General features: G+C 33.7%; 1 protein-coding gene across 1 annotated transcript in view; it reads right to left on the bottom strand.

Moving 5' to 3' along the window:
* Positions 1 to 1,426: 1,426 nt before the first annotated feature.
* Positions 1,427 to 24,815, bottom strand: part of LOC115888531 (protein apterous-like) — a 33,413-nt gene continuing 10,024 nt past the window's right edge. The window contains exon 3 of the mRNA XM_030908279.1: positions 1,427 to 2,790. Coding sequence (XP_030764139.1) covers positions 2,578 to 2,790 — 213 coding nt within the window. The 3' untranslated portion in view covers positions 1,427 to 2,577. The remainder of the gene's footprint in view (positions 2,791 to 24,815) is intronic.

Genomic DNA, 24,815 nt, shown 5'->3' with positions numbered 1-24,815 from the left:
GATTGAACAACTTATTGCCCTGCAGAGTTTATACATTTCGTGGGAATCAGTTAGACCTGCTATAATTAGGGAATGCAATCCCGCAAATGCTGGATCCCTCTGTGATTCCGCGGGATCAAATTTGCGGGATTTACCGTACTGCGGGATCGACACCAGGGAATTCCCCTTACGGCTTGGCCATTAAAAATAAGTGAAACAAACAGATTAGTTATTAGATTACTTTCTGGCGTGCGTAAGTGAAGAAAAGCGTTTAACTAGTACTTGTGGACAATTTCGTCAAACAAACTGCCGGACATAATTATCGGAACAATCAAAATTTTAGGGTAAATTTAAAGTTCAATATCTCTTGAACTAAAAAAGATTTTGGGATACGGTTTGGACCAGGTTTTAGATGCATCTATTGTAATTAAGATACTAGGGTGTTTTATACTAGTGTGAACATTTGGTCAAGAATTTTTTTTACCGGATATTTACAGTTTTTAAAAAATCGAAATTTTGAGCCAACCAAGTACGACTAATCTGTATTGAAATTAGAAAAAACAATTTGATCGGTTTTTATTTTTTTTTGTTTTAAGGTAAATACGAAGTTTTTTCGAAAAATATGCATTTTTAGTCATACGATGGTCCTAAATGGTACAAAAAGCTTTGTACATTCTGCATATGCCAAAAAATTATTGATAGAGAGTGTATCTAAAAGCAGATAACCAACACAAATTGAAAAAAAAACCTTCAACATCAGAATAATATTTTTATTTATAAAATAAGTAGATAAATTATAATAAAATTTAAGTTTATTTAGTATTAAATATATATTTGAACACTCTGTATACATCGGTCCAAACTTCTGTTCAGCTATATAGTTTAAGTGTTTAAGAGTCATATATATATATAGTGTAAGTTTATTTAATATTAAATATATTTTTTGAACACCCTGTATACATCGGTCCAAATTTTTGTACAGCTCGTTTAAGATACACGCTATATCAGTATATTGTGGGCCTATGCAAAATGTACAATGCCTTTTGTACCATTTAGGACCAAATGTATGACAATAAATGCATATTTTTCGAAAAAACTCGTATTTTCCTTAAAACAAAAAATTAAAAAAAAAACACCAAATTGTTTTTCTTTTCAATACAGATTAGTCGTACATAGTTAAAATCTCGATTTTTCAAAAATTGTAAATTTTCGGTAGAAAAAATTCTTAACCAAATTTGTACATTATTATAAAACACTCTGTATACGAGAATTCGGTAAATATATTTTCGAAAACCACATAGCATCTTAATCACAATAGATGCGTCTAAAACCTGGTCCAAACCGCATCCCAAAATCGGAGAGAGAAAAGAAGAGCATTTATTGTTTATTGTTTTTGCAATTTTGCGGATCCGCGGGATTGATTGCTTTAATTCCGCGGGTTTGCGGGATTGAGATTTTGGTGCGGGATTGCATTCCCTAACTATAATATGGTAAAACTCTAAAATTAAAAAATTGGTGCTTATCATACTTTTCCCCTTGACCCTTCAAATGGAAAAGAGCCTTGTCAGTGGCATTTTGCTCGTAAATAAATTTGCCTAAACCCAAAAAAGTGCTTAAAAGTTTCTAAGGCTATTTCTCCTCCCGTCGTCAGGTAAAAGATACAAAAAGAATAAAGAAAAACTTTTTAAAATATCTAAACCTATCTACTACTGGAACAGTTTAGTTTTTTAATACAAACACAATGAGGTAAAACTAAAATTCGTAAAATGTCTGTATAAAGAATTTTTTTTTTTCTGAGATTTTTAATATTTTTTGTTGTTTCACAAAATTAATAAATTACTATATCATACATTTAGGCATTATAAATAATTTTTCTTTATTTTTTTGTTTAGCTTTTTGCTTCTGAAAACGAAGAAAGATGTTCTATTTCTTTTGCTAAAATTAAACTTAGTATTGAAATTTCAGTGGCAAAATACACAGATTTTTTTTAAGAAATGAAACCGCCACAAAGCTATAAACATAATTTAAAACAAACCAAATTACGATATAACAGATATCAATTAGTTCTGATGATACAGCATACACTTACTCTAGTTTATTATTAGGAACAATTGTTTTTCATTTTACTTCAATAATTTACTTAAGTTTCTAATCTGTGCATCATTCAACCATACTTAACCAATAACCGTTTAAAGTCACTCCAGACGAGGAATTTTGTGGAGATTTATAAATTTATAGATATGACAAGAGTCAATTAATTATTGTGTTCATTTTCACGAAAATCATTGGATGTTTGACTGTATTCTAGTAAATTTTGTTCAAATTTACATAATATTAAAGAAATAAGTGAAATTGAATTCAAATTCTCAACGAAAAAAAAAACGGAGTTCTTTTAGGAAGAATTCTATCTACGAGATATTCTAGTTTTTTGTAGAAACTTGTATTAAATTTCAACGACTTATAAGAAGAAAATTGATGCAATTTTGACTTTCATATCAATTTACACAACCGAAAAACTGGGACTTACAAACCGACACCACAAAATACCTAGTCGGGATTAATCTTTAAGACACGACACTACCCGGCAACACCGCCAGCTCAGGAACAGTCTAGACTGGACGGGCTTCCAGCGCCACCCGGTAGCAGGAACGGAGGACTGTGAGGCTGCATGCCGATGGAAGCGGGCCCTCCGGGACCTCCGTACATCTCCATGTCGCTGATGCTTTCCGAACCCGAGCATTTCTCGCCGGATTTGCCCTCCTGCTTTAGCATCATCCGTCGCCATTTTGCTCTGGCGTTTTGGAACCAAACCTGAAACAAAGAAAAATATTTAGGACCTTGTTAATAGACATTATTTTTTGCCTATTTAGTCTAGTCAAATTATAGGTACGCGGGGAAGGGAATTTCTTCTATTTATTATGTATTTTGGAGTGCTGAATTCGAATCTGAGGTTTGGTAACAAAATTTTTTGACCTGTAGAACCTGTAGAAGATTGGACCTGTTCCTCGAACATCCTAAAGCAGCATAATAGGGTAACTGTGACAAAATTTAGGCTATTAGAGATGTAAGCCATATTTACAGGCTATAGGCTTCCTGTAAATTACCGACGATTTTAAAAATGCGAAATATCAGACTGCGACTTCTGAAGACACTTTGGACTATATTAAAATTGATATTATACCTTGTATGCCAAAGCAAAAACAATTTTTCAAATTAAGAGTTAGTACCCGTATAACCAAACAGTATAGAACCTCTATCGAGCCTATATTAAAATCTTTAGTCGATAAAGGCAGTCTTTATTCTTTTGGTACAACGACGATACGTGTTTGAATACAGTCTAGCCTGTACTGAATAAAGTTGGCCTGTATTGGTACTTTACCGCCACTATACATTCTGGATTTAGACTAAATAAAGTTAATTTGTCGATTCGTTATCGTACCGATATACATACTGACGGCGCGGCGTCCTTTACAAAATATATGTATTAAAATCTATAGAAAGTTTTTCTTGTTACCTGAATTAGAAAAGTTATGTTTAAGTAAATTCTTAAACATATCCTTTGTAGTATTAATATTCCAAATATTAATATAAATATTCTAAAGGCATAAAATACTACAAACGATATGTTTAAGTATTTACTTAAACATAACTTTTCTAATTCAGGTAACACTAAGAAAAAAATTTAGATATATTTTAATACATATTTTGTAAAGGACGCCTATCAAACCTATAGGTTAGATGAAAATTTGATTACTCTTTTATTATATTTTTACTTACAAATTCGTGTACACTACTGTTTTTATCAATTTTAAAACCTTCATCAAGTCTTGTAACTTCATCAAGGGTGTTCATGGGAAAATTTCATCTTGTTACTTGTTACCAATGTGACCATGTAACCATCAGTACCGTTATTATAATTACCCCGCGGAAGTTTCTTCTATTGATTAGATATATTAGGTATGACCTGCCCTTCAATAACTCAACTTGTGGAAAATACACAGATTTCAAATTTTAGATTTTTCTTCCGTTATGTTAGAGTATAATGTTGAAGAAACACGGAGAAGCACATTTGTATCTGGCATATTAAAATGATTCTAACCCCAGAAATGATACACCAGCGGAATATCATTATAGATATATAAAATACATGAAGTTGTAAAGGATCAGCGTATATTTACTATGTATAACTATACAAATTTGTATAGAGTTAATAAAGGATAAGTAAAGTTTTCGTAGCAGTGAATATTGTCTTCGAAAAACTGTATAGAATCTGTATTTATGCGTTATCGATACTATATAGATTCTTTATTTGCGTTATAAATATCATTCGTCTATTCTCTATAGGAGAACATATACAGGCAGTGCTTTATGGTTGCTATAAAGATTAAATACAGACATGTCTGTAAAGGAAATATTTGATTTTTCTTTAAATATGCTTTATATATGAAGTCTTTATCGAAACATCTTTATAGCAAAGAAACTAATCTATATAGGCTTGATTTTACTATATCGCGTGGTTATACGGGTAATATTTATTTACTAATATGATTTTACTCTTTTTTGTTTATTCTATTTTATAAAGATGTTTAATACGTTGTATTCACTAATAATACTTATGTTATTATTATTGAGTTTTTTGGAATGTTTGCAATTTCTAAATAAAATTTTGTAAAAAACAATGGTTTTTGTGTGAAATGACACATCTATAAATATGACGAAAATTGGGACAAGCTAGTGACGATATAGGTAGAGAGCTGACGATATTTGGAGATACTGCAGTTCTTTTTTAGTTTTTCTTGAAAATAATCGAAAACGTCAGTCAAATTATTAAAGTTTTATTCAAATTTGGAATTAAAATGTCTCCTAGTGTCATCTTTAATTTTCTTGTAAGCCACTAATAATTCGGATTTTATGGATCACTGAACTAAGATATTCCCTTAATGTGACGATAATTGGGGACATTTACTAAGTTCATTACAACCTTCTAAATAAAAAAGACGTTTTTCCTTTAGATATAACCTAAAAAAACTTCTTCGAGATCCTTCGCAAGAAAAAGAAAACACTCCTTACTTCCATCCCAGCCTCTCGAATAACTCACATCGCCCTCATAAAAAGCGGGTTTCAAATCGCTTTTTCCCCACTCCACCTTCTGTATCCACCCCATTTTATTCCCTTTCCTGTTCCCCTTTTTCGAGGGGGAGCGATTTTCATCCTCAGTCGGCAGACGACCGGCTCCAATTACTCGGGCCAACGGCAGCTCTCCCCCTGTCAACTCCCCTCGCTCCCATCTCTTCCCCTAATCCCCGGGGGTTCTGGAACGGGAGCTCCTTTTGATGACGACGAAAACTACTGCGAGAAATGGGGAGTAGCGAAGTCGGACGCCATTTTTCTTTTCTTTTTTCGGCTTTGGGGGATGAAAAAGAGTGGGAGGGGGGGGGGTAAACGTCTGGAAGGGAGAGGAATTGAGGTGAAGGGAGGGTTTAGAGAAAAAAAATGTCTGGAGGGAATGACGAGAATATTCTTGTATTTCGTTTTGATTTGAGAGTAAAATAATATGTGTTCAATGTTATGATTAATGCTCTTGGTTGGTGTGAGAAAAACAGTAAACTAAAATTGATCAATTTTAACTTTTAGTCTTTTTTAGGGATTATTTTTTTTAGATTTAATTTATCTATAGACTTTTATTCAAATTTAACATTTCTAATTTTACTTTTAACTATTGTATCGATCGGCACAAAAAAGTCACTCTATTCCAAACTCAATGGGCGGATCAGCTGAAATAGAAGCCTTCGAACTGTGGTGTTACAGGAGAATTTTAAAGATATCATGAGTGGACAAAATTAGTAACATCAGAGTGTTGGAGATGCTGAATACGAGTATCGTGATTATATAAAGCATAAAGACCAGACAAATAGAATACTTTGGACATCTTATGAGACAGGAAAAATACCAGCTATTGCAGAACATCATGCAAGGCAAAATAGAAGGGAGATGCTCAGCTCGAAGAAGAAGGACCCCTGGTTGAAGAACTTGCGGGAGTGGTACGGAGTCAATACCAACACTCTGTTTAGAATAGCCGTGAATAAAATACAAGTCATTGATGGTAGCCAACGTTCTGCGAGGACAGGGCACTTAAAGAATGGTGCAATCCATTCTTAGGAGTAGCAAACGTTTAACCAAAATTTAAGTACGCCAGTTGTTATATTATAGCCAGTTGCAAAATTTACTAATGTTAATAATAGTTATTTTTTATACAAGACGATAAAATGGTATTTTATCGTCGACTGAAAAGATAATTTCGGGAGACGATAATGCAATTTTATCGTCCGTCGTGTATAAAATAATATTTTTTTTCAATAGCGAGTTACGTTTTAAAAAATATTCAGAAATTATTATATTAAGGAATTTATTATATAATCAATGTGTACTCCCTGTACTTACTTACGGATCCCAGACCTGGACACTGACAAAATCAAGTATGGATAAGGTAACAAAATCTCAAAGATCTATGGAAAGACAAATGCTACATATAATGCTGACAGATAGAAAAAGGAATGAGTGGATCAGAGGAGAAACTAAAGTAAGGGATGTTTGTAAAGTGAAGTAGCAAAATTGAAATGGAAGTTTGCCGGTCATAATGTCAGATGATCGATGGAACAAATGCATCGTAAACTGGAGGCCCTGGGGCGCTATTCTGTAAAATCGTCGGTATCGGTAAGTTACGACAGCTATCGGTACGTATTTGTATATAGTAAACATGTGTTGATTGTTGTTGTCATAGTTACCGATCGGCCCTATGACAGATATCGCAAATGTAAAATACCGACGAAAATCGGTATCTCTACCGTGCCCTTGTCAACCTCACGGTAGAGATACCGAGAGTCGTCGGTACAAATTTGCGATATCTGTCATAGGGCCGATCGGTAACAATGACAACAACAATCAACACATATTTACTATATACAAATACGTACCGATAGCTGTCGGTAACTTACCGATACCGACGATTGTACAGAATAGCGCCCCTGGGAGAATAGAAGAAGTAGAGGAAGACCCCAGATGAGATGGGTGGACGATCTGAGGAAACATGCAGGCACAAGATGGATGAGCACGGCGACAGAGAGGGAAGAGTGGAAGAGATTGGGGGAGGCCTATATCCAACGATGGACCGAAGAGGCTGAATAGATAGATAGATAGATAGATAGCAAAATATTGTGTTGGGTTGGCGTTGGTTTCTATGTAATTTGACAAATAAATGAAGTTGTCTCTTTAGTTGTGAGTTTTGAGTCAATATTTTTTAATTCTCTTTCGTGTCGATTGCTGCTTGAATTCGAGCCAGAAATGGCTTAAAACGAAATAAGTAAATTACCAACAGGTATTCAGGCTGAGGCGACAAACCCCATATCCAAACTACTTTCATTTAAATCCCGAATAACTTATGAAAAGGAATACAAAAATTTTCATAAATGGAAACAATTAAAAAACGTGCGAGAAGCGAGAAGAAATAAAGTTTTTAACCTATCCTCGTAGTTAAAGTATCATTTAATCTACCCTTGTGGTTAAAGTACTATTTTATCAGCTATTTTTGATAGATATAAGGCAATTTTAACAGTTGCTATGGAAAAAAGAATTTAATTGAATATTTTTGTTTTATTTAACTGCAAGGTGCACTGTTATTTTACTTAACTGCAATTGTCCACAACAGGGGCGCCGACTGCGTGGGTGCTCGGGTGCTCAAGCATCCACGAGAGAAAATTAGTGGGTGCGGAGCACCCACGAGCACCCACAACCTAGCTAATCAGTTTAGTAACTTTAAGACACTCGCATCTCATCCAGCCCAATTCCCAATTCCAGACGTTAATTTCAGTAGTTCTAAGGAAATTTCCTCGTTCATTCTTAGGTAGTTAAACCAATCCTGTTTTTCAACTGTTAAATCAGCAAGCAAATTAACATGGCAATACTTATTTCCTTTAAGTAACCGTTGTTTTCTGCTTTTTCCTTATTGCATAAGCGAATAAAATCCAAGACAGATGTGTATTTCGGGAGGCCATTTTTACTTAGAAAAAATGGGCCGAAGTGAATCTGTAACTCAGTTAATTATAGATAAAACTGTACTATAAAATTGCGTGTGTGTGCGACAGGTTGTAATACAGGTTAAACTGCGCAGACTGGCCTGCACAATCTGCCGGTGTTTAATAATAAAAATAAAAATAAATAACTGCGCGTTTGTGGGGGCTCTAAAAGTGTTTAGAGAGTTCATAGATTTATACAAGGTGAGTCTTAAATTAGTACAAATATTTTAGGGGTGGTATATTTCGATCGCAGAAACACGTCTATAAGATTTCTTTCGCTTTTTCTTTTTTTTAAATTTGGTATTTTTTCAGATTTTTTTTTTTAATTTTTAGTTAAAAAATATAATATCTTAATATTATGGCAACATATAGGTAGTAGATTATGTTTACAAAAAAGAAAACCCAGAAAAAAAAGCAGTGGTTCTCAAAACATGGGCATAAATGCATATTTTTTTTATTTTTAGTAAGTAAAATAACTCGGTTTATTTTGGGCTTATTTGAACAACGATAAAGAGAAAACAAGTATAAAGAGAAAACATGTGTTTCTTTTATCGAGATCTACCGGCCCTGAAATTATTTGTACTTATTTAAGCCTCTCCCTGTTTATTAATTATAATTATTCTAAATTGGAAGCAAATTGTAAACTACATTAGGAATGTGTGTTCATATCCACAATAGCTCACTGTCAATCTATTTAGTTGGCCAAGTATATGAAATGTGCTATGTGATGCGAAAGCTCGTTGTGTATGATTATATTGTGTTTATATTTTAGAATTTTTAGTCTTGACGGATAAAATTGTTTATATAAAAACCCTAAGCTGTCCCCCTCCCAATCTCGGATATTCCTCCACTAGTAGCTCTTCTCAGCAACTTTTAGTTTCGTTTATTTTGTATCTCTTTATAAAATACAGTTACAGTATCTATCTGTTGTTTTAATGCCTGCCCTTACACGATTGTAATGGGTAGAATTAATATTTTTACAAATTGGTATCTGTACTAAAAAAATTATTTCTAAAAAATGTCTATATCTATGTGGCGGATTAGTCTTTCCAAAAAAATCCTTTATGGGTATTTCGCCACTGCACTGCAAGAAAATCTACAAAACAAAAGAATTATTTTTTGTAAACACTTCTGCGTTAAACCTAAACGGACGCTGCTTGTCACAAGTTATGTTTATAGTAATACAAATTTGCCTAACAAAGAAAAAAAAAATGCTTAACGTTTCGAAAAGTTATCTCTTTCCGTAGTCGGAAGCAAAAAAAATACAAAGAATAAAGAAAAAAACTATTTTAAAATATTTAAATTTATTTATTCCATTCGAGAACACTTTACTTTTTTAAAACAGATACAAGAAACCGTTGACAGAACGACTTTTTTTTAATATTTTTTTTTTAATTATTACATATTTTTACATAATTATTTTTACTTTTTACATACTTATTGATTAATACAATTTTTAGTAATGGGTTTCTTCATTTTTTTTAAATTACTTATACGCGCATTCAAAATTTCAGCTAAATCGGAAAAAAAGTTAATAATAATATAGTGTCTAATATTGTATAAACAATGAATGGTACGGAACCCTTCGTGCGCGAGTCCGACTCGCACTTGACCAATTTTTATTACTTTCTATCTCTTGGTGGAACCCAGAGTAGGAGGACCTTGTTTTCTTTGCCTAGTAAGAAGATTTAATAATTTGCTAAATTTGATGAAAGTTGTAATTATCTTTTGATAATCGTAACATGGTTAGCAAAACGTGCATTCAGAGTGCTAAATTTTTTTTGGTGTATTATGATAAACTATTGATACTTTGATAACTTAATAACTAAGCAATCAATAAGATTAGCGTTTTACATTTTCTTGGCAGTCTAATTTAGTCTAGTACAGCATATTTCTTGTTTAACAAAATATATATAAAACGACTCATGTGACGATCGGGTAACAGAAAATTTTCTCGAAAATATTTCACATACATTCAGATAGATTTTTGTTTTATGGTTAATGATGTTAAATTAATTCATAATAACTGCAGTATAATAGATAATGAAAAGCTATCGATCGACTTCAAGGTATATCAAAAATGTTTTGGTTTTGTTTTTTTAACGCTTTTTAGAACAAAATGTTAAATATAAAAGTTATAGGGAAGGTTAAGAAGCACATTTTGAAATTACTGTAGAGCAGGGTTGGCATGATTTAAATCAAATGATTTAAATCATGATTTAAATCAAGAGATTTTTTAAATTTTAATCAGGTGATTTAAATAAAAAATCAAGTTTTTTAAAAACTTTACAATATATCGAAAAATAACTGTAAAAGTTATAAAAATGTGTCCTAGAAAATTATAAAAAATATTTCTATAACATATATACCCTATACCTATTCGTTAAATAAAATGTTACACTTGCTATTGTAACGGTTAAATACGTTTAATAAATCGAAAAAAAATGTAAATGTTATAAAACTATATAAAAGATGATTTGTATAACACATATACCTACTACATATCTATTCATCAATTAAAATGTTGGACCGATTTTTGAAGGAATTTCGTGTGAATCCATTAGACTTCTAAAGGGCAGAGATTTTTTTGAAATTTATGTACAAATGACAAAAAAATGCTATTCGAATATATTTCATTCGCAACCTCTAGTGCAGAAAAAGGTTCTTTTGATGTTAGATTATATCTTCAAATCTTTGTCAGAAAATATACTGTTTTATATTTTTTTATTTTACACTTTGACAATATATAATATTAATTTGATTCTTGACTTAAGACTATTTCCGAACAATAGTGTATTGTGTAAGGAGTAAAAATTAAAAATTATACTTTTTTGACGAGGTTGTACGTTTGACGGACCAGCGTAAACAGGGAGGCACAAAAGTACATTTTTACTCTGAGTAGAATATACTATATTTTTACAAATTAAACATTACAAATAATTGTTTGATCAATTTCAAACGTTGCAAATAATATAAAAAGTAATGCTTTGTAAGTAATCGAGTAACAATTTGTACACTCGTTGAAATTGACGCTTAATATCAGTTTATTAATATATTTTTGTACTTTTGTGCTTAGGCGTAAAAGTGCTTTACTTTTATGCCTAGACGTTGAAATGACAAAATTAATACTCTTGTGGCATTTTAAAAAATCCTTTGATCTGATGCGAGCGACTTTTTTTGCGGAATATATTGGTGACCGATGAGGGAAAATGACACGCGACGTAGAATTGTTAATGTTGTCAGTATTGGGCAGAGTTATGAAGATTTAGCCATTTAGGATAGGACTTTAATTGGAATTAAGTCCTAATTATTTGGAAATCCAATTTAAATAATGTTTTCTATTAAAATCAAAAAAATCTGATTTAAATAAAAAAAATCTGATTTTTTAAATTTTTTTGAAAAAAATCATGATTTTTCCAACCCTGCTCTCTAGTATACAGGGTACGTCAAAAAAATGTTGCGGATATAACATATATTTTTTAATGAGAATACCCTATTTTTATTTTATAATTAGATTCTACGTACAATTCGGTAACTTTTTTGCATATCGAGGGTCACAGTGCAGTAACGCGTATCATTTTTGATACGATTTTCCAGGAAATCCCCAAAACATACCCAATTTTACATTAAATTATTATAATAATAAACTCGATCGTAAGTTCTGAGAAATTTCTTCGAGCGTGTTAGACAGTTGGTGGATTCCCATTCCTGGTTACGGATGGAGTCTTCCAGGTTCTTTAGTTTCACTTAATGTTGATTTTCACTAGGGAAGCAGAACGGTTTTTAGTACAGTTAGTGGAGAGTGCTCTCCTTTTCTAGCTAGATCGTTTGCTTTTTTATTGCTTTCTATCTCTTGGTGGAACCCAGAGTAGGAGGACTTTGTTTTCTGTGCCTAGTAAGAAGATTTAATAATTTGCTAAATTTGATGAAAGTTGTAAATATCTTCTGATAATAATAAAATGGTTAGCAAGACGTGCATTCAGAGTACTAAACAATTTTTGGTGTATTATGGTAAACTATTGATACTTTGATAACTTAATAACTAAGCAATCAATAATCTTAGCGTTAAAAATTATTTTTAAATATTTCTTATCTCAATTGACTCCTTGATAAAATAAATCTGTTAATATTGATGTAGACCTGTCATCTTATAACAATCACTCTCTTATACGTTTAGCGAAATAAATTAATTGTTTTGAACTGTCTTCGTTTGACATGGAAAAACATACACGACCGTCAGCCGACTGCACCAATTAGTTAGAATGGCAAAGAGGAAACCCTGGAGATTTCGAAAGCGATGGGCCCGAACTGCCGCGGCACATTAATCTTGTTCCGAAGTTACGTATGAGATGAGAGATGAAAGAGAACAAGTCTAAAAATAAGCCTCGCAGGTAAGTAAGTGTATTTCCTTTTACTGCATTTTCCTATGCAATAGGTATTGAGTTTTTCTCATCGTAATCCTCGTGTCCACTTATAAGTAACTTGCAAGAGTTTTCTCTCAATAAATGCTTTTTTGCAATTTCTATTCTATACTATTTCTATTTGTATTCTCTATGAAGAATAGGTTTATCGTGGGCGGCATTCGGTAAACTAAAGCATTTACTGAGATTTGAGAAATATTTTCGTTAAATCTGAAAGGCCTTTAACCAGTTTGTATATTGCCAGTCACACTTTGACAAAAAAGAACATAGAATACAGATCATGCAACGGAAAATGGAAAGGTCCATGTTGGGAGTTACAGTTAGAGATAAAATACCCATAAGAATACCCATACCATAAGAAATTGAACAGGAGTAAGAGATGCGGTGATATCTGCCTTACATCTTAAATGGAATTGGGCAGGACATGTGGCTAGGATAACAGATGGACAGTGGACAAAGAGACTTGTGGAATGGAGAATGGAGACCAAGACACGAGGCCTATAGAAGCAGAAGACGACCTCCTATAGTCGATGGATAGATGATATTAAGAGAGTGGCTGGAAACTGGATTCAAGCGGCACAAAATAGAAAGAAAAAGTTGAGGGAGGATATTGTTTAGCAGTGGACGGAATGAGCTAAATGATGATGATTCTATAATGTCTAGTATATTACTTATTTGATTTTCAGTGCACATCAATTATTACAAATAAGCTATAAGCGTGCGTGGTAATCTATCAAATGAAGAGGATGGCAAAGTTTCAAATCAACAAATCACTGAAGTGGTATATAATAAAGAAAACCCAAACAGCAATCTTTGTGGACAACACTCTATCGCTTGAATGAGAAAAACGTTTTATAAATTGTGTAGCTTAGAATATACAGGGTGAGTCTTAAATAAGGCAAATATTGTCAAGGCTGGTAGATCTGGATAAAAGAAACATATTTTCTCTTTACCGTTTTTCAAAAAGTCCAAAACAGCCGAGATATTTTACATTGAAAATGACAAAAATAATTGATTTTCCGCTTAGATTTTAAGATCGAGTGGGAATCCTTCCTGGGTTTTGTTTCTTGGAAATATAATCTACTACCTACGTTGCCATATATTGTAAGAGTCTTGTTTCCCGTTAAAAAATAGTTCATATTAAATTTTGTTATTTTAACAAATAATATTTTTTTACAATATTATGAAATTACTCTTTTACAATATTATGAAATTACTATGTTTTTTAACTCGAAATTAAAAACAAATTCAAAATTTTCAATTTTTTTTTCGCGAAAAAAACTTATTCGCGAAAAGAACTGATAGATGTGTTTCTGGGATCGATATACTACCTCTAAAAATATTTGTACCTATTTGACTCACCTTGTACACTCAGATGCAAAAAAACGCAACGGAGAAATTTTGGTCAAATTTAAAGTTTGGCCGTGTCCGACCGAAGGGAAAAAGACGACTCGCAACTGTCCAATCCACTAGCCAGCGGACAATAACATTCCCGGTCGCGGAAGGAAAAACTCGAAAGACGTCGTCGTCGTCCAAAATGGCCGGCCAGTTTTTTGCCGCGGCAGGACAAATGATTATGGTCCCGGGGACATTCCTGCGCGTCCGCTCGTCTCCGTTTCTCGCTGCCGGACGATTACCGGCACATTTGCTTTATTGTTATTAATAGCGGCCACCATATTGGGATGGGGAAAAAGGGAACGTTGCGATCACCCGTTTAGCAGTGGCGTTTCAAGTAAATTTTCTTTGATTTAAGTAAAAACAATCTTCGGATTGTCACGGAGTTTTTAACAAGACACTGTCTCCTCAACGAACACTTCAGTAGGTTGCGAAAATAGGGAAACACCACGACAGCTTACCTATCACTGAGTGCGCCGAGACGACAACCACAGGTACAGCTGATGTCGAAGATGGGGAGCTGGCCTCTGTGGCCAGGAGCCCTCTCAGATACTCAAAGCCATGAGACTGTATGATCATTTATAACTCGTTTTAACTCAAGAAAGAGGAACACACAATAAGTCGCGGTGATTAACACCCCCCTAAATATTCTACGTTCTACGTGACATCGACCAGATATGTTTTTAAATAACATTATTAATTAAACAATTAAAATATAACCATCAGGTCGACGAAATCAGACGCGGTCATTGCCAGATTAGTGGAATTATATTGTACACTGTTTGATGACATAACCGGCGATCACCACGATGAGAAGACGAATACAGAAAAGTATGCAGAAGAGATAGGCTTCGTGCATTTCAGTTGATTTCCGACTGCAGCGCTCCATACGACAGAAATCAGAAATTTTCACACGCATAATAATATTGAAATCGTGGCTTTGTCATAATATTTAGGTATTCTAGTTTTTTGCTGGTGCAGTTATTGAAACTATAAAACTCTCAGGTATATATATATATATATATATATATATATATATATATATATATATATATATATATATATATATATATATATATATATATATATATATATATAGAAATTTAATTCTATGCTGTGTTTGTCATAATGCGGATCAACCTGCTCTCACTACCGGTTTCGTTTCTATATTAGCAGTTAAGTGGCAAGAATCCTTATATAATTTTATTATATACCTCTACTGCAAGAAATTTGTTTTCTATTTTATAATTTGGCTTGCCTGAAAAAAAGCCTTTTTACCATCCTTTTACTATCGATAGTTGCGCCTCGGTGGTACGAAAGTACTACCATTGCAGGCAGGCCGCTATCTCCCGTTCGGGACTTAATATCTAACCGATACTTTCCGACAAGTCGGAATTAACTATCTCTGGGCTGTGGTTGTCATTTTGTGGATCTCCCAAGCTCACCTGATGATGGAGTAGGGCTCCGAAAACGGTAGTGAGAGCAGGTTGATCCGCATTATGACAAACACACAATATATATATATATATATATATATATATATATATATATATATATATATATATATATATATATATATATATATATATATATATATATATATATATATATATACGGCCAATGAATGAGAGAATGCAAAACGAGAGAATTCCAAAACAGGTATGTCATTGGAGGACGTCCCAAGAAAACATGGATGGAAAGAATCAGAAGATCAATGAGCGAGAAAAATCTGACCGAAGATCAATGGGAAAATCGCACAAGGTGGAAGTTAGGCATCGGACAACGTCGTAGGACGTTCTGACCCGAATGTATATAGTATATATATATATATATATATATATATATATATATATATATATATATATATATATATATATATATATATATATATATATATATATATATATATATATATATATATATATATATATATATATATATATATTATATATATTATATATAGGCCGTACCATATTAATTATTTTTGTGCTATATCACTCATTATTGTTCCTTCTATTCCCATCTGTAGTATAATGTCTTCATTTGTGATTCTATCCTTTCGTGAAATTCTTATTGCTCTTCTAATGGCGTCCATTTCTGTTGTCTCTAATTTCCTTTCAGTGAGCCGCCATGTTTCACATCCATAGAGTAATATGCTTTTAACTAGTGTCTCGTATATATTAAATTTCCTGTCCTTTGTAATTTCAGTGCTCTATAGAATCCTATTTATGCATCTGATAACTCTTCGTGCCTGTATTACTCTGTTGTTATAATTATGTACCTTTAAAAAATTTAGTTACAGCCGAAATAGCCCAAATTATGTCCCCACTAGCAAAACCGGTGCGTAAAACTATGCTCGCTACCGTAGTTGAACTCATCTAAAAAGTTTTATTAACTTCAATAATAAATTATAATACCATGTTCAGGCCAACACTGTAAGTGCTATTCACCATAAAAAACTCTTGGTATTTTCTAATTGAACGTGCAATAATGAAGAAACAACTTATGCCGACCAAGATGGAAAAGAATACTGCGAAAACTAAGAAAAATCAATTGCTAGCCCTCATAGAGAGTGAATTGATGGGCTAGCACCCAGGTCGCCAACGCAAGGTCTGCATAGAAGATTCTGAAATTACCAACTATTCGAGGAGCTTTATAGCAGATTGAACCATTAACAGCATAGAAATTAATTCTTCTGAAGATATTTAATTTTTCAATATTTTATTGTGCACTACGCTAATACGTATAGGTTGTAGGCAAGGTGTTGTATAAGAATAATTGGCAAAATATCGCACAAAAAAAAGGATATTCTGATATTCGCACGGAATTCAGAGAGACGAACGACGTTGAAATCAGTAGATTTGTGAGCCTCTTATTACAGGCATCGATTTTCAAGTCAAATACTGATCATATTAAAGTCTGGTTAAGGAAAATATTGTCTAAAATATGTTTAAACCTCTCAAATAAAAAACATAATCTGGATCTATTGTGTCCGCCTTTCTTGAATTATAACTCATGGCTTTGACATCATACAACCTCATGGCTTTGACAAAAGTCAATACATTTGCGTATCTCAGAACCAGATGTTTGGTTTGGTATGTCGGACTTAGGTTTTCAATACCGACTAAGAATTTCCTCTTTCTCCAGCCTCTGTACTCCCTGCGGAAACCGCCGCGCCGCCGCCGTCAGGCATTACGTCGCAAGGAGAGGATCTATCTATTGCTCGTCCTCCTGGTCACTGAACTCACTGCTTCTCTTCTTCTAACCGCTTTTGTTGCTAGCTCGTTTTCTTTCTGCAGAACGCAGGTCTTGGAGCACTTTCTTTGCGAAAGTATTGGTCGCGTTCCAGGATGTCTTCGAAGAAAGCATCGCATCAATTAGTGTCTCTGATTGAATTGCCTGTTCGTGGACAATCTCCAAATGATTACGCATCACGTTGAAACGGAAGCACACAAAGAACACTTGCTCTGCATCTTGAAAAGCAGCTATGTCTTGAGATCATCTGTGTCAGGTAGGAGTTGACTTCACCATGGTTCCGATTCCAAACCAAACCAAACCAAAAGCAATAATGAAATACCGTATATGAGAGTGTATTACAGAGGTTAGTCCTCTATCTCCGATATCAGTGGTACCAAAGTTTATGGCACGAATGGTTGTGGTCTTGGCGCACTCAATAGTGAGAAATTCAGGTGCTTCCCCATTTTCCCTACAGAATCTGCATTCGCCGTTCTTTCTTAGCTTCAATCTATTGAGGTGTTAATTGAGGAGATTGTCCAGAGTTAAAAACCTCGTAAAACCCCGTGACAATTCGAATATTGTTCTTACTTAAAACTTTAAAGTTAAGGGTTAAAACATCCAATATTCTTCCAAGACGATCTATTTTACTATTTCAAAATATTGTTCTGAGGTGTTTGAAACCAGAAAAGAAAAAGAGTAAATATCTTAGCGGAAGAGCCATCATAGGTACAAGAAAAATAGTTCTTCGATCTCGTTTTTTCGCCACGAGCCGTCACTGCCACCAGTGCAATTAATTAGAGATCGTCGGGTACCGCCTGCGAGCACAGTTCTTTTCGAGAATCGAACTCGGACAGGCGCCGCTTTATTGCTAATCTACGTGGCTAATTGTCTTTGGTCGAGTTGCGCCTGTTTTTCCGCGTCTCGGCGTGGTCGGCGTCCGCCTCGATCGATCGATCGTTTCAAATTGAAAACGCGGCGGCTCTAACGAGATTCCTCCTCGGTTCGTGCCGCCTTCGGTCCTTTAATTCTGCTAGTTGAACTGTCGTCGGTGTCATGTATCTCCGACAAGCTTAAAAAAAGAGAAAATGACTCCAACTAGTTTCAACGTTTGGTACTACATCGGTTTACACAAAACAAAATACCTCTTAATATGGAATAGTTAAGAGGGGTGAGAGAGTACCAATGAGTCATTTTACAATTCGATATAATTTTGTCTAGAGACTTCTTAGAGTAATCAGTCTGAAGCAAATCCGTTTTAATATTATTTAATTCAGCATTAAGTGATGCTTGGCCACTGCACAGCATTGTCACTTAGTTGGTTTGGTTTGGTTTGGTCAACCAAAAACTAGTAGCCAGTCGACAGTTATTAATCAGTTGACAGTTAGCCTCACAGTCTCACCAGTCGTTATTATTAAATGAATGGAAGTTAATTTCTGATCATTATCATCATTTTCAGCTTATTCGACCATTTCCGAACAATTTCCAATTATGGTGTAGCCTCCCTACATACTCTCTTCGTAGATGAGCCCATTGTTGTTTACTGTTGGCTATGAGGGCCCAAGTTATCCCTACTAATTTCCTAGTATCATGGTCCCCTTTCAGGTTTTCCTCTAGGTCTCTTAATTCTTCGTGGGTACCATGCTATGTAATTGTTGCGGTCCATCTGTGGATGACATCTATTACCTGGGTCTTTTGTCGTATCCACTTTATTCTTTTACGGTTTCTCTTGGTTATTCCCAGCAAATTTCGTTCCATTGAGCGTTGTGCGACCTGAAGTTTCCTTATAATGTTAGTTTTAAGTGTCCAGGTTTCGCATGCATAGGTCATGACTGGCAGTACACATTGGTCGAATGTTTTCTTCTTTAGGTAATGTGGCATTCTAGATTTGAATATGACTGAATTTCTTCTATAAGTACCCCACGCTAACTTAATTCTGATTTTCTGTTGATTTCTGGTAGTAGAGATCCCTCTCAAAACTTAGAGAAATACAAAAACGACAGAGCTTTTTGTCTTTCTCAGTTGTAAATTTGATGGAGTCATTTTTTGAATTGAAATGATTGAGAAAGGAGTCTAACTGTCTATCGGTTCCATTCCAGCTTCCTTCCATTCTGGATTATGAAAGTATGGTTAACATTGTGACTGTATGGTCAACGGCAAAATTAATTGCATAACAGAATCACAATATAATCGTAAAAACAACTAACTACTGGTTAACACAGAAATACAGTTCAAAAGGGCTAAGGCACAACACGCAATGAATTTCAGTCAGGCAGTATTAATAACTCATTAATTCAAGTACAGTCAATTCGAACCTTGACGTAAGGCTCAAAGAAGACAGGCCATATAGAATGCTTGTGAAAGAAATAATGCAATAATGCGGTTATGAAGATACAAAAAAATCCAAAGCAATAAACAAGCAAAAAACTTGGGCAAATGAGATAGATTGCTTGTAATGTATGTAGTGTAGGTTTCAACCATTGGTAGAATATCAGAGAGTGAAAATTTTTGAATTACAATATTCAAGTCACACTGTAAAACTCCAGATAATACCAGTCAAATACAAACAAGAGAGCATCTTATGAAACTTGCCAAATTTGATAGCAAGATCATGAGTAGATCGTTAAACTATTTCAGGTCTATAAAATTAGTCCATTGACGAGGTGCTGTGTATATTTTAAATTAGAAGTAAGGAACATTGGGTTGTAGTAAAGGTATATTAATTCCCACCAGATCAGTACCGGCCAAATTTATAAATATCTACGGATGATTTAAGAGGCATTACACAGACACTGGTTCGCTCCTAAGAAAGCAAGCAGAAAATAGCCGGGACTTAGAAGGTTGGAAGGTAATCTTCCCAAGTATAGTAAACAAATGATTTCAACATAATATAATAATTAATCAATATGCCTAATCAATATAAACCTAGAGATATGTTTTTAAATAACATTAAAAATTAAACAAAACACTTTAGGACTTCCCTTATCTTAAATATTACACCAAATGGATCAGACGATAACATGAAGATTATTTTTAAGTCTGAAACTACACTCAGAAGTGTTTTAACAAAAATAAAACCGGAAGCATCGACAAAAAAGAAGATGAAGATCTAAAACCTCTAGCAGGTACCGGTAAGAAGTCGTATATTGGAGAGACAAAACGTCCTATAAATGTACGACTAAACGAGCATAAAAATATGCTCAAAGAGGTAAAACAATGAATTCTGGCATTGCAGACCACGTGTTGTAAAAACAACGTAATATAAAGTGGTCAAAAGTTCGAGTTTTCTGTAGGGAATTTAAAAAAGGCGTCCATTGAACCCAAAGAAGCCTGGTTTGTAATATAAAAGCCAAAGCAATAAGACTCTAAAGTCTCGGTCTCAACATTTAATATGACAAAATTTTTTGTCATATTAAATGTTGAGACCGAGACTTAGAGTCTTATTGCTTTGGCTTTTATATTCTGTAGGGAATCTCATTGGAAAAAGAGTAAATTTAAATATGCCGTTATTATGGCAAACAATGATAACCTATTTATCAATCCTAAAACGCACCGCAATGTGGGCATCCTCATAGACCGAGAGCTGTCTACATAAAAATCCTTATTATCGTTACATGGCTAATTTTTTTGTGTGAAGTTACCTTTTGTGTAGCCATTGTGAAATAGTCATGTCTGCCAGCGTGATCCCGGGGCTTAAAGCGGGGGCGGCCAATCGAAAGGGTAAAATTTTGACACGAAAAATATTATAAGGTACACGAGTTATAATTGCCAAACAGCTTTTATTTATTATTAGGAAACGTGTAAAATTGGTAACAGACATTTTTCTCGTGGCTGAAATGTCAGCCAGCTCTTAGACTATCAATGGATAACCTCACTATTGATAGCACCCAACTTTTTCACCGATTAATCTAATAAACTCAGTATTTATAATATTTAGATTACACTTGATCACGTGAGTGAACTTGATACTGTCAAGACTTAAATAAATGTCAACTTTAGTTTCTATCAAGTTGGGAAAAATCATGTAAAATATAGTTCTAGTAAATCAATTTGATGTAGGTTCCAGAGATCAGTTACCTGCATGACATCGACCCAGATATGTTTTTAAATAACATTAAAAATTAAACAATTAAAATACAACAATATCGGGTCGATAATCAAACGCAGGTTACCGAAGTTCCATTTTCTCATGGTCATAGCCGGGTGAATGTAATTAGATGGAAAACTATTGAACGACGTAATCGGCGATGACCACGAGGGATAGGAAATATAAAAAAGTATGCTGAAGAGAGCGGGAGTTCAGTCAGTTAGTTGCAGTTAAACGGCAGTTAGTCGTCAGTAGTCGTAGTTAGTCAAGTTAATTGAGAAGACAGAAGTCAGCTAAGGAAGACGCTGTTGTAAGTACTCCTTTCAGCATACTCTGTACTCTGTTTAGTCTTGGCAATTCCAAGAATTGTTTTGACATTTCCTAAACCATTGTATATCTTATGCTAAATAAATGTATTTTTTCCTAATGATTGTTTTGATAAAAAGAGAGAACCTGGTATAAATAACTCTAGCAAACAACCCCCAGCTAGGTCGCGACAATACATCTTGCCTAAAGGTTATGTAAACTAAAACTAATCAAGGCAATGGAAGTTCCCTTTTGTTTTCAAAATAGTATTAAAAGAAAGAAAAAAGTTGTCTTTTTAAAGACAGCTATCCATTTCATATTATTCTGTTGTTAGGTACCTTATATCGCTGAGCATATAAAAGACAAAATTTAAAGACAGCTAACCATTTCATATTATTCTGTTGTTAGGTACCTTATATCGCATAAGACCCTTTTTTGCTTGCGAATTGCCCGTTAGGAAAAATAAAACCGCCAATTGAACATGGACCCAATTTACTAAAAAAAGCCCTAGTGATTTACAATCGGTAACTGTTACGTCGTCGACGGTGGATTTATGGCCGACCTATCCGCGACTAAATCACAGTCGCCCATGGGCACTCGGAGAACGACGCGACCAGAAAACAAAAGACAGCCGGCCAGCGAATGATCGCGGCCATTTTAATGGGTCCAGTTTTTAGCCTCGCTCGCCAAAGGGTCCGTATCAAAGTCGTCGTTTCTCCCATTGTTTTGTGTTTTGTTTTGTTTTGTTTTATTTCTTATAGTTGTGTACCTATGGTATTACTAATTTCCTGTAATTTTCAATGAATTGGAATTTACACAATTTTTTTGCGATATTTGGTTACATTTTTAACAATAAATACATATTTCTACTGGTTGTGTATTAATTTTATCCAGATCAGTAAATATCCGTTTTGTTATTTTCATGTCTAAGGGTGCGTTTATGTTGGAGCGGCGATAAACAATAAGAGCAGCGATAGTAGCGAAGCAAAAGAATATTATTATATTAATTTATTAGTAGGTGTTTGGAGCAACGAGTCGAGACACGGTTGGCAGTTGAGCAACGATAAGAGTAGCGCTAATTCACTGCTTTTATCGTTTATCGCAGCTCCAACATAAACGTACCCTAACGAGACTCTGCTTGCCAATGATTAACTACAGTAGTAACCAAATAAAATTTTGTTGTCACGTGATTAAGCTTGACTGGCACAGCGTTGCCCGTTTTTATATATTTTCTTTTAATCAAAATATTTTAGGAAACAAAAATAAATGAATTATAAATATATAAACAGTTATTATTTATATCAACAAAACTGGACATAAAGGGTCATTACTACCGCTTGATTTTTATGGCTATTAATCTTGTACATTTTACACTAAAAGAGGTTATAAAAGAATAATGTTCGACTGCAGGGTCTGCTAGTAAACATTTTTAAGCTTAAAGTATTTTTAACATTATTTATTTAAACGAAAAACTCGTAATACAAAACTAAAGTATCAAAACAAATGACAATGTCAGGAAATAAATCAATAAATGCGGCATCTTGACATTCTTTACAGCAGAGCTACCACCTGAATCCCCAGCGCGAAATTTAAATTCCAGTTAGTCAGCACGGCGTCGAATATGTCCATGGTTGGCAACAATGAATTTAAAAATCGCGCCCTCGATTACGTAACTAAAATTTTAATTGATATCAAATATAGTTAAACAGTTCACAATATAATTTCACTAATATGGCGATGACTGCGAGGAACTTAACCTTCAGTTACTTACATCTGATCACTTCGACGAAATTGATATTTTAATTCTGTTAATTATTAATGTTTATAGAGGGTGGCCCAATATTCCGTGGACATAAAACTAGTGCGTATTTTTGGAATCAAAATAAGTTCATTTGAACCAATTTGCCTCAATACGAAAGGGCTTCGTTTATCCGTTAGAGGGCATCAAACATTAAAAAATATACACATTTTTAAAATATTTTTATAAAGATTTAAGAACCGATATTTCAATTTAAATGCTATTTGGGGTGGATATACAGGGTGATTTTTAACCTATACGCATAAACTTGGGCAATTATTGCTGATGACAAATAATGACTAATAATGAAAAAAAAATGTTATTATAGTAAAATATTTTTAGATTCTGAAATTATTATTTGAGTTTTTTTTTCGCAAAAATTTATCAACTTTATCAGTAAATGCACATTCAATTTAATGGAATTTACGTTTTTTGTTTTTATTTCAAATAGTTTGTTATTGCTCCGTAAATAAAAATATTTTACTAACTTTTTTTTCATTATTAGTCATTATTTGTCATCAGCAATAATTTCCCAACTTTATGCGTATAGGTTAAAAATCACCCTGTATAATATTTTAATAAATATCTTTAAAAATGTGTTTATTTTTTTAAAGTCTCAAACGGACAAACGAAACACTTTTGTATAGAGGAAAATTGTGTCCATTGAACTTATTTTGATATCTATGGAATATTGCGACACCCTCTATATTGTTTATTTTAAAACATATCTAGATCGACGCAATGCAAGGAACTGGTCCTTCTTGCGATTACATCAATATAGCTGACTAAAATTAAATTTTACATAATTTTTTCCCAAATTAATATAAACCCAAATCAATCCAGTAATGTTGGTTTTTGACAGTACTGTTGAAATAAGTATGCCCGACCTGTATAAATTGATAAGGAATCGGCTAGCATTAAACTAATTTGGAATCTGGACCGTCTTAATGGTCTTATATAATAAATACACGGATTTCCTTTTAGAGCGTTTCGCCGAGCGTTTTGCCCGCTTTTATTGCAAAATTAAATAAAAGATTAATTATTTTCGGGGCCGCAATTCGACCGCCTCGCTTATCTAAAACGAATCTGCCTTAATTTTTCACCAAACTGAACCGAAAGTAGACTTTTTTCTTCGGAATTGAAACAAGGCAACGGTTAATTTATCAAAAAATAACAAAAATAACGGAACGGTATTTTTATTGTTATTCTTATTTTTAAGATAAAGAACGACTATAATCTCATAATAAAATTGGTTACCTACATCTCTCTCATTTTAGTAATTAAAATCTTAATTATGGATGTTATTAATAGTTGGTATAGTAGGATTATATTTTACTAATTTTGTCACTAATAACACAACTTTGTATTAAGCCAAAAAACTAGCGATACATTGGAAGTTTTACTTGCGGTTTTACTCTCAGTAGGTAACTTTTAACTCAGTCACCATCGAATTCGAAGGTGGCCAAAAGAAATCCCTAGAGCACAGAAAATCAGGCAAAAGAAAAAGCAATACGTAACCAAAG

The sequence above is a fragment of the Sitophilus oryzae genome, unplaced genomic scaffold (assembly GCF_002938485.1).
Source record: "Sitophilus oryzae breed Bouriz unplaced genomic scaffold, Soryzae_2.0 scaffold_801_pilon_pilon, whole genome shotgun sequence".
In the NCBI taxonomy this organism is placed as follows: Eukaryota; Metazoa; Arthropoda; class Insecta; order Coleoptera; family Curculionidae; genus Sitophilus; species Sitophilus oryzae.
This window is presented reverse-complemented; position numbering and strand designations above follow the sequence as displayed.